The sequence below is a fragment of the Physeter macrocephalus genome, chromosome 17, assembly GCF_002837175.3.
Source record: "Physeter macrocephalus isolate SW-GA chromosome 17, ASM283717v5, whole genome shotgun sequence".
Taxonomy (NCBI): domain Eukaryota; kingdom Metazoa; phylum Chordata; class Mammalia; order Artiodactyla; family Physeteridae; genus Physeter; species Physeter macrocephalus.
The window spans coordinates 8985381-8995496 of record NC_041230.1 but is presented as its reverse complement, the minus strand read 5'-3'; the positions used below and the strand labels follow the sequence as shown (position 1 = coordinate 8995496).

At 60.6% G+C, this 10116-nt stretch overlaps 3 protein-coding genes across 4 annotated transcripts in view; 1 reads left to right on the top strand and 2 right to left on the bottom strand.

The window, feature by feature from the left end:
* Window positions 1-490: 490 nt before the first annotated feature.
* LOC114484124 (sprouty-related, EVH1 domain-containing protein 3-like) lies at window positions 491-1068 on the bottom strand. The gene is made up of 2 exons (XM_055079315.1): window positions 958-1068; window positions 491-747 (listed from the first exon to the last, which is right to left on the bottom strand). The coding sequence occupies exons 1-2, from the start codon at window positions 1005-1007 to the stop codon at window positions 540-542; spliced, it is 258 nt and encodes an 85-aa protein (XP_054935290.1). The 5' UTR covers window positions 1008-1068; the 3' UTR covers window positions 491-539.
* Window positions 1069-4166: 3098 nt separating this feature from the next.
* On the top strand, window positions 4167-7718 carry GGN (gametogenetin). Its single transcript, XM_024132825.3, has 3 exons — window positions 4167-5056; window positions 5251-6218; window positions 7138-7718. Exons 1-3 carry the CDS (start codon window positions 4181-4183, stop codon window positions 7253-7255), a joined length of 1962 nt encoding a protein of 653 aa, XP_023988593.1. The 5' UTR covers window positions 4167-4180; the 3' UTR covers window positions 7256-7718.
* Window positions 7719-8148: 430 nt separating this feature from the next.
* Window positions 8149-10116, bottom strand: part of PSMD8 (proteasome 26S subunit, non-ATPase 8) — a 6370-nt gene continuing 4402 nt past the window's right edge. For both annotated transcript variants that reach the window (XM_007129908.3, XM_028478163.1), the window contains exons 5-7: window positions 9744-9844; window positions 9108-9219; window positions 8149-8384 (exon numbers count right to left, since the gene is read on the bottom strand). In XM_007129908.3, the coding sequence (XP_007129970.1) occupies window positions 8247-8384; window positions 9108-9219; window positions 9744-9844 (351 nt within the window). In that variant the 3' untranslated portion in view covers window positions 8149-8246. The remainder of the gene's footprint in view (window positions 8385-9107; window positions 9220-9743; window positions 9845-10116) is intronic.

Here is a 10116-nt window from a genome sequence, read left to right as displayed (position 1 = left end):
TTCAAACGATCCAAACCGTTCTACTACATCCCCAGCTGAAACGTCAACATTCTCTTTCCATTTCAGGCCAGACAGCCCAGAACATCCCTGCTGAACCCACATTAGGATTGTAAACCCTATTGGACACTTCCAGACGGTCCCCCCGCCAAATGCCTCCATATACTTAGGGCAGACAGGGGCCAGTGGTGTAAAATCCCTGTGGTGAGGATCTCTGAACAAGATGGAGCCACGGGGAGGGTTCTGAGCCGAGGAAGGATGTGATCTGAGTCAGGTGTTAGCCCAGCCCCTTTCGAACAGACTGAGGTTGGGGGAGGGAGCAGGGGCAGGGCAAGGAGACCAGCGCGAGGCTGCTGGGACAGTCCAGCAGGCAATGGCAGTGGACAGGACCTGCGTAATACCCCCAATAGTCCCCAAACTCCCCACTCTCAGACAGAGGACAGATATACTTCCAACTCCATCCCACACCCCGGTGCTGGGAGATAACCTGACCTCACCTCTACATCCCCAGTCCCATTCCCCTACTTCCCCACACCCGCACCCTACCCCCACGCCCCAGGGTGGCTCACTTTCTGGTCCCGGAGGCGCTCCCCGTGGATGACGTAGTGCCCCTGGCGGGCCCCCCCCTCGGGCCTGGCCCCTCGGACCCGACATACGCTCACCTGGCTGAGGCCCCCGCCCCCCACAGGCAGCCAGCCCCCACTGGAGTCATCTCGGGCCATCACCACGGCTCGGACCCGAACCATGTACCTGGAGGAGGTGGGAGGACAGGGACAACAGGGTCAGTGAGCGTCAATCCTGCTCTCCTATTCAGTGTTCCCCCAACCCTCATCTCTGCCCTTCATCCCTCACAGCTGGACCTAGTGCACCCTTAGCCACCCCTACTCACCTTACCTTCCACACCCACCTCCTCCCCTAGGCCCACTGTCTCCCCATACCCGTCACCTCTCTTATGCCCACCTTCTTCCAGCATGGCTTCTTTCTTCCTCTTGCCATCTCTTTTCTCCCATGCCTACCTTCTTCTCCGTATCTACCTTTTTCCTCCATACCCACCTTTCCTCCCTTTCCCCATCTTTCCCATCCTCACCCCCATAGCTTTGCTCTTCCACTTCCCTTCCTCCTCCTGCTCATCCCCTATCAACCCCGTCTCCTTCTCCTCCCTCAGCACGTACCCACAGCCCCACCCATCGTCCCCCTCACAGCTGGGTGCCTGCGCATATGTATTTTCTTAGAGCCCATCAACTCAGCTCCAGTCCCCCCTACACTGCCTCCGCACCCTGCCGCCCAGGCCACTGGCTGGGTGAGAAACCCAGGCTCTCTTCCCCCCCACCCCTTCCCGGATTTATGAATGAGACCGGATGCAAAGCTCACTGAGTCACCCAGCAACGGGAGATGGGCAGGGAGCAGGGAGAGAACCAGAAATGGCCAGAGACAGGCCGAAAGGGAGATGGAGGCAGAGGAAGCCAGAAACGGGCGACCGAGACACAGCCAGAGAGCATTTCATTCACAAAAATCAAGCCTGCTCCCTCAGGCCCCTGCCGAGGAAAGGCAAGGGGCAGAGATTGCGGGGGGTGGGGGGCGGGGGGAATTGATCCCTCCTCCTCTCCCTCCCCGCCCCAGCATCCTTCAGAACCATCTTACCCCGCCCCCCAGCTCGAGGGACGTAGCCCTCCGCCCAGTAATCGGGATCAGCGTCCAACCCCTCACTACCGCCGAGCGCAGGGACCTTGGCGCCCCAGCCTTAGGGACCCCAGCAACGAGGTCTAGCCCCTTCCCCCACCTGCAGGCTGCCGGGTTTCCCCAGCCCTTGGGGAGGGGAAGGGGCGGCCGCAGCGCCCCCAGCCCCCTTCTCTCAATGGGATGGGATTTTGTGAATGAGCAGTCACGTGACGCTGCTTCCTTTGTCCGCCCGCCTCCCCCGACAACAGGTGAAGCGGAGAAAGAGGGCAGGGGCAGGGGTCCCCCCCGCACCAGGGCCTACTGGGATGGGACGCCGGGATTTCTGGATGCCCTACGCTCCCCACACATCTGTTTCCCGGGGGGAGTGGTCCCCTGAGTTCCCCAATGGTGAGGGTCCAGTACGGAATTTTATGAATGGGGCGTCCTCCGAGGAAGTCCAGGCCCCCCAAATGGACACTAGTACCCCAAATGGCTGCCGCGCAGTTTGGGGGCCCCCACCCCCTTGTCCTTCCAGCCAGGGTCTGGGGGGCGCCCCGGTGGGCAGGAGGCGCAGCGCGGTGCTGTCTGCCCCCTCACCGTGACAGGCGGTCTGTCAGCCCCCGCCCCCTCGCCCCCCTCTGCACCTGCCTGGGAGGCTCCGGCCGGGCTCCGAGCGGTGGCGACGTGGCCTCCTCCTCCTCCTCCTCCTCCTCCTCCTGTTCTCTCCGGCTCCCTCGCTGGCTCCGGCGGCGCTAGAGACGGGCACCGGGAGCCGGGGCGAGGGGGGAGGGAGGGGGAACCTGAAAGATGGGTGGGGGGGAGGGGGCGGCTTGGGGGAGGGGTAAGCGCGAGGCAGGCGCACTTGCCCGCTGGGTCCTAGAGCCCGGCACTGGCTCCAGCGAACAGCCCCCCAGCCCGCATTTTCTCAGGATCCAGAGAGGATCCCCTACTTTCCCACCCATCCGCGCCATTGGTCCCTGAGGATATGGGGAAGGGGTCCGGGACGGAGCCTGGTCTCAAGGTTCTAAAGAGGCGAGGGTCTACGTTTTGGGTTCTAAATGGGAGGGGCTGGATGCCTGGCTAGGTTCGAAAAGGGGTGGGGCAAGAAGGGAGCATTTGCAAGGAGGCCGGGTCGGAGGACCTGGGGGAAGAAGAGGGGGAAGGAGAGGGTGAGGACGCCGAAGGCGCGGACAAGCGCGTGCGTCAAGAAAGGGGCGGGTCCACGGAGGAAGGACCTTCTGGGCGGGCCCGAGCAACGAGAGGGTCTAGGGAAGAGAGGTTGCCAAGTCCTAGGAGGGCGGAGCTTAGAAGTAAATTGTCTTTAGGGGCTGGACGACGGAGAGCTCCAAAAGGGAGGAGCTACGTAGCAGTGTTTGTAATGGGCGGGGCTTCGGGAGAGAGACTAACGGAGAGGGGCGGGGCATTATAAAGGGGAGGGGCTTAAAACGTTCTATAGGGGTGGGGCCTAGGACTACAAGGCTTGGGGGCGGGGAAGAAGACTCCCGAGTATTTCAAAGGGAGAACCAGGTTCGTAAGGGGCCGTGCCCAAGCTGGCTCAAGGAGGGCGGGGCCTCGAGTCAGGGGGCGTGGCCTAGATCTCGGGGTCCGCCCTCGCAGTCTCGCCCACTTGCCTTCACCCGCACCCCCGTTCTTTTCGGTTATTTTCTGCCACGGCCGTTTCCCGCCCTGCCCTGGGCCCAGGGGGCCGCGGTCTGAACTTTGGTCAGCTGGAGGAGTCGGTGAGTGGGATCCTCTGAGCGAAGGAGTAGCCAGGACGGAGCTTGGGTAAAGGGGTGGGGCCTGAGTGTGAGGCCTGCAGCTAGACCAGGAGCGGGAAAAGAAATTTAGGACTAAAGCCTGGGAAGAGGGCAGGACCAAATGATCAACACACAGAGAGAGAGAGATCTGAGGGTTAGAGGTGGTGACTGAGCGGTTAGCCTGACAAGAATATCGGGAATTTGTTAAGCGGAGGCGGGGCCAGACCTGGGGCGGGGGGTGTTGATAAGGCCAGATTCCCTGACAATCGGGGCGGGACCAGAGGGCGGGGGCGGGGCCTGAGCCTCGGGAGCCTAGTTAGAGTCCAGGGAGAAGAGCTTGAACTCTTTATAGGCTTTATAGGCTACAGAGCACAACCATCATGAGTGATGTGGCCTGAGTGACTGACAGGAAAGCGGGCAAGACCTGTGTCTTGGAGCTTAGAGACCTGAGACGCGGTCAAAGTGTAGGGATGTGATATGAGGGACCAGCCAGGGAGACAGGGACCCAACCTTAGTATACTAGGAGGATGGAGGACTAAGTATCTGAACAGCAACTGTATGGGGCCACGGGGAAGAAGATGTGACCATCAAGAGTCACGGAACAGGAATGCGAGGAGAGACTAGTGCCTGAGTGGATGTTGGAGGACAAGGGCGGGGCCGGTGCTGACAGATAGGACCAAGTACAGCCAGCCTCGTGGGGTCCCCACAGCCCTGGCAGATTGACTGGCGGAAGTTTTTCTGACCACAGTCCCCGACCTCCGTCAGAAATGGGGAACGTGCAGTCGGAGCCGTCCGCGGGCGGGGGCTCCCGAAAAGAGCAGGCCTCGGACCGGTCCTCCGACTCCCGCCGGACATCACTGGTGGAGCCCGAGGGGACCCCCTCCTCCTCGGCCATGCGCCTGGCTCGCGGACTGGGCGTCTGGTTCCCTGGCAGCTCCGCGTCCCCGGGATTCCTGGTACCCCCGGCGCCCCAGGCCTCACCCTCACCCCTGCCCCTGACCTTAGAACTGCCCTCGCCAGTGACGCCCCCTTCAGAGGAGGCGACTGCGGCCGCGGTCTCCACACCACCCGCGCCCCCCGTGGGAACCCTGCTGCCCGCGCCGTCTAAGTGGCGAAAACGCACGGGCACTGCGGTGCCCCGGATCCGCGGTCTGCTGGAAGCGAGCCATCGCGGCCAGGGCGACCCTCCCAACCTCCGCCCACTGCCGCCGCCGCCCCGACAACTAACCGGAGAGGACCCCGACCCTGTCCCGAGGGCCCCATCCCCGACTCCGCCGCCCTTGGAGCCGCGGAAGCCGCCACTACCGACACCTTCCAACCCGCAGCCTCCGGAACGCAGAAGCACTCCTGCTCTGGCCACATCCGCCGCAACCCCTACAGAAAGCCAGGCCAGGCACGGTAGCGAGGGCCAGACGGCCGGCGGAGCCCGCAGAGGGGCACCTCCCCAAGCAGGCGAGGGAGAAATGGCCCGGCCTGTGGCCTCCGAGCCCGGCCTGGGTCTGTTGTGTAAAGTCACCTTCAAGTCGGGGCCCCCGCTGTCCCCTGCGGCAGCGTCGAGTTCCTTAGCGGCCAAAGCCTCTCTCGGGGGCGGCGGCGGAAGAGGACTCTTCTCCGCCGCCTCGGGCGCCATCTCCTACGCTGAGGTCCTGAAGCAGGGACCCCTGGCTCCTGGGGCTTCTCGCCCCTCGGGAGAGGTCCCTCGGGGAACTCAGGAAGCAGAGGGCGGTGACAGCTGTCCCCTGCGGCATCGAGTTCCTTAGCGGCCAAAGCCTCTCTCGGGGGCGGCGGCGGAAGAGGACTCTTCTCCGCCGCCTCGGGCGCCATCTCCTACGCTGAGGTCCTGAAGCAGGGACCCCTGGCTCCTGGGGCTTCTCGCCCCTCGGGAGAGGTCCCTCGGGGAACTCAGGAAGCAGAGGGCGGTGATGGAGACGGCGAGGGGTGTTCTGGACCACCCTCGGCGCCTGCGTCCCACGCCCGGACGCTTACTCCTTCACCCTACACCACCTTCCCAGGCTCGAAGCCCAAATTTGACTGGGTGAGCCCCCCTGATGGCCCTGAACGCCAATTTCGCTTCAATGGAGCTGGCGGAGGCGTCGGGGCTCCCCGACGGCGCGCAGTAGCGCTCTCAAGGCCCAGGGGCTCCCCGCCGCCTCCGCCAGGGCAGATGCATCCAGCTCCCGGGCCCCGGAGGCCCGCACCCGCCTTGCTGGCGCCGCCTGTGTTCATCTTCCCGGCGCCCACCAATGGCAAGACTGTGCGCCCCGGGCCTCCCAGCCCGCAGGAGTTGCCGCCGCCGCCGCCGCCCACGCCACCACCCACGCCGCAGCCGCCCATGCTCCAGCCAACGCCGCTGCCCGTGGCGCTCCCGCCCACCCCAAGCCCTGGCCACTTGGAGTCGGCCGTGGCTCCCGCCCCGGCTCCCGCTCTGCCCCTCGCCTTGGCCGCTGACCAGGCCACAGGCCCGGCCCTACCCCCGGCTCCAGCTGCCACCGTGGCTGAGCCATCGCCACCTGCGCCCGCGCCCGTCAAGGTCCGCACGCGCCGGAACAAGGGTCCCCGCGCAGCCCGGGCCGCTCCGCGTGAGGATGGCGCGCCTGCAGGTGGTCCTCGCGAATGTACTGCAACTACTGTGGCTGACAGCGGTGGTGGAGGGGGTGGTGACAGCGGGGCTCCTCCAGCGGGGACTGTTAACTCGGCCGCCGCGCGCCACTGGCCACCCTTCCAGGTGCTTAACTCTTGTCCTTTCAAGTGTTACTGCCGCCACCAGCCACGCCATCGCCACCTGCCACGCAACGTGTCTGCCTGGTGAGGGGAGGTCAGGGAGTAGGGAGGGGAGTTATACCCTTCCAAGTCCTGAACCCGACTTTCCTAGAGTGCCCCATTCAACCCTTTGGCGTCCTGACCCCAGCTGACCCTAGACCCTCCCCTTGGCTGCATCTCAAACCCAGCTGAGCTCCAACCCTTCCGAACCAAGAGGAGCCTTGATATCATGCTGATCCCTGACAGAGAACACCTTGGCCCCGCTCCTTAGTCTCCAGACCTCTAACGTGACCCTTGGCCCTCTTATTACTCTCTGGAGCCATCAGGGAGGGAAAACTGGTCCCAGCTGGCCTGACCCCATTCACTGCCTTGACCCTGTCCCTGATGACATCAAGAAGGACCACATCCCAGGCTCTTCAGGGATGGGATGGGAGATGATGGTCTTCTGGAACCAAGCGGGTATAAATGCAGGCCTCCAAAGGAAGCCCCAGGCTTAGCCCCCCAGACTCCTTACCCCTCCAGCCTTTGGCACCTTCTCCCGACGGACCCAAGACTTTGACCGCCAGAGGGCACTGATATCCCAGTCCCTGTGCTGCAGAGGTTACTCCTGATTCCGCAGATTCAGGGGAGACACTGCATCCTCTGGTTACCTCTCCTTCACCCCTAAATCTCTGGATCTGGTCATCAGGGTCTGTCTGACCCTGGCTCCTGAGGAACCTGAATAACTGGGAGACCCTCTGCCCTGGTACCTCTGGCGCTCAGCCGGGACCTGAAGGGGGAGTTGGGAGAACTATCACCAACCCTCAGCCCCCTTTCCTACTAAGTTTAAGCGGATACAGCCCTGCCCTAAACTACCTTTGGGGTATTCTGACATGGTCCCTTATACAGATGGAGAAAGTGGAGCCTAGAAGGGGTTAGGTCCTGGCCACATAGCCAGGTCCTGAAGATTCTACCCTCTCCCTAGGCTGAGCCCGTCCACCAACCACCTGAGTGAGCCACCCTGGGTCACCACCATCAAGTTGGCCGGCTCCCTGGTAGCTGGGCTGGAGCACTACGACTTGCAGGCTACCCATTCCAACTGAGTGCAGTCTGCTCAATGCCCTCTGCCTTCCCCTCCTTGACAATAAAATAACCATCCAGATGCCTACATGCCTAGATGTCTGTCAGTCACTGGCTAAGGGTTGAAGGGCTGGGGCGGGGCAGAGGTCTCCATGAAAGCACCACATCCTGGCAACAGGAGGCTGGACCCAGACTAGCAATAAGGGAGGTTCCATTCATCCAGCATGTGGACTGATGCACCCAGAGGTGAGATGTTCTCATTCCCCTTAATACCATCAGCCCCATTTCCAAGCCGATCTGGTGCCAAGCTCAGGGGTTCAGTGCAAATCACTCTGGAAAGCAGGAATGATCATTCCCTTTCTGCAGCTGGGGAAACCGACTCCAGAAGACTTTCTTGAAAATCCCACAAAACCACAAATGGCTCAGCCAGATTTGGACTCTGCCTTAAACACCTTGAGAACGTCAAGGCAGGAAACAGGCTGGGAGGTGCAGGAGGTCGTAAGTCACAGCACTGGCTCAGAAGAGTGGGAACCAAGGCAAGCCCATGCCAGGGCCCATGCCTTTTGTTCCACAGAGGTCCATTTAACATGTCATTTTAAAAAACTGGTTTAATTCACTGCAAACATGTTTCAAAATCAGGACACTTCGCCCCCTTCACTGAAACACTCTGGTACGTTGGTCTGGCCTTTCCGTGTGTCCACAGCTGGCTGCAACAGTCCCTCTACCTGAGGCCTGTGCTCTCCCCGCTGTGCCACTGGGCCCCCACAGTGGACATCTGTGTTTGAGACCCTGAGCAATGGCCACTGGACAGGGGCTGACCCAGGGTTATCTCAGACCTCCTAGGGCCCCCAAACCTCCAAGTTCTTCAGAGATAAGAACTTACGTCCCTACCATTCCACTCGGGGAGACAAGGGCCTAAGAGAGAAAATGTCAATCCACTTTTATTGGGGGAAACCCTGCGCTGCAACTGCCTTAAATAATGCAAGCTCTGCTCCACCCCAGTGTCTGGTGGGCTCAGACGATCATCTCCAGCTGCCGGGCATACTCGATGACCTGTTTGGCCAGCTCCGTGGAGGGGATGGTGGTATCTTCCGGCTTCTGCTGCTGGCTGGCAAAGCTGTAGTAGTTGTTGAGGCCCAGGACCCACCCTCGCTGCAAGAAGGGAGAGATGAGAGATGGGTGGGGTGATCACACAGGCACCCTCCCCTTACCCATGTGGGCCCTGGCTCCCTTTCCTCACCAACCCTACTCTACCCTGCACAACCCTAGGCAAGTAACTTCACCTCTCTGTGCCTCAGTTTCTCCACGTTTGAGATGGGGACCCTAATTAATCACACACTTTTCTGGGTCTGCTGTGAGGATTCAGTGAATCAAAAGTGCTGAGAATAGTGTCTGGACCAGAGGAAACGATCACTAAGTATCAGCTGTCACAGTCGCTCAAGTTCAATTTCACCTCTTCCAGTCTGATCTTGACCCTCCTCGGTCACCAGGGCTATTGCACCCCATGCATCAGCATCTCCAAGGGCACTACTCCCACACAAATACCCCAGACCAAATGAAGCAAAGTCTTGTGGGGAAAAGCTGCAACCTCCAAGGAATTCTGATAAGCCCAGCAACCAACATATGCTAAGCCTCCACCTGCACCTGGTGCCAGGTGCTGGGCTAAGCTCATCCCACATATTAAACTCTAGCCCCTTTCTACACGTAGGGAAACTGAAGTTCGGAGAAGTTCGGCAACTTGCCTGAGGTCACACAACTGGATTTAAACCTGGGCAGTCTTGCTCCAGTGTCCCTCCAGCCCACCCCACCCTGCTGTTAGTGAGTGCACCCCTTGGCTCGCTGGCCCCGTGGTCCCCTGCCCTTCACCCCAGCCACCTTCTTGGCGTAGTCTGTCATCTTTTTGGGTGTGTTGAAGAATAGGATCCGGGTGGCCTCAGTGAAGAGGATTTTTTCATAGGCCTTCTCGATGCACCCAGCAATCTCATCCCTGGCGGAAGACGAGATTCTCATTACTGAGCACAGACAACTCTCCAGGCCCTGTGCTCTCAGGCCAGACCCTTCAGTTCAGCACTGATGGCTGGAATGTGTTACCTGCCCTGTTCAACCAATCAAGGCTCAGGGGAGAGTAGCTTGACTAGAGTTGCAAAGCTAGGGCCACAGTAGGGTCCACACTCAGATCTCTGGGACTCCTGGGCCCACACTCTGAGGTGAAGCCATATGACTTGTGAGCACTTCCATGAGAGGCAGCAGGGTCTCTGTCTGCTGAGTGCTGTCTGGGTGCCAAGCCCATGCTCAGGGTCTGATGTCCACGGGCACACACATACACAGCCCACAGTGAGACGAGGGCTCTTACCCCCATCTCATGACCAGTTCCAGTTCCCAGAAAAGGAGAACTGATGTGCCCAGCTTCCCCAGATCACAAGTGGCCAGAATGGGATTTTAAAACAGAGCTGTCTGACTCCAGAGTCCAGGCTCTTTCTAAACTCCACACGACCCTGGCCCCCCACACACCTGATAGTGTCAAGCAAGATGTCGATGAAGAAGGTATAGCTCTCAGCAGGGATGTTGCCTTTGGCCAGGAACACCTTGTTGTAGCTGCCCTCCATCAGGTACTGTAGAGGACAGGGATGAGGAAGAAGAGGGTGAGGAAGAGGCAGCACAGGGGCCTACCCGCTGAGGCCTCACCATACTCCCAGTGCCTCCATAATCGACACTCTACTAGAACACTCTCTCCCATACAGTCACCCATTCCCCACGCAGACTGGGTCCTACTCTTCCCGGAAGCCCTCCCTGGTTTACACACACACACACACACACACACACACACACACACACACACACACACACACTCACTCACTCTCTCTCTCTCTCTCTCTCTCTCTCT

What these genes read in the sequence shown, in the direction of transcription:
- GGN (XM_024132825.3), top strand. Translation starts at nt 4,181, where the DNA reads ATGGGGAACGTGCAGTCGGAGCCGTCCGCGGGCGGGGGCTCCCGAAAA. An exon ending in GCGCCATCTCCTACGCTGAG is followed by an intron (nt 5,057 to 5,250) that starts GTCCTGAAGCAG and finishes TCCTACGCTGAG; the next exon opens with GTCCTGAAGCAGGGACCCCT. An exon ending in CCACGCAACGTGTCTGCCTG is followed by an intron (nt 6,219 to 7,137) that starts GTGAGGGGAGGT and finishes CCCTCTCCCTAG; the next exon opens with GCTGAGCCCGTCCACCAACC.
- LOC114484124 (XM_055079315.1), bottom strand. Translation starts at nt 1,007, where the DNA reads ATGGGAGAAAAGAGATGGCAAGAGGAAGAAAGAAGCCATGCTGGAAGA. An exon ending in AGAAGCCATGCTGGAAGAAG is followed by an intron (nt 748 to 957) that starts GTGGGCATAAGA and finishes CACCTCCTCCAG; the next exon opens with GTACATGGTTCGGGTCCGAG.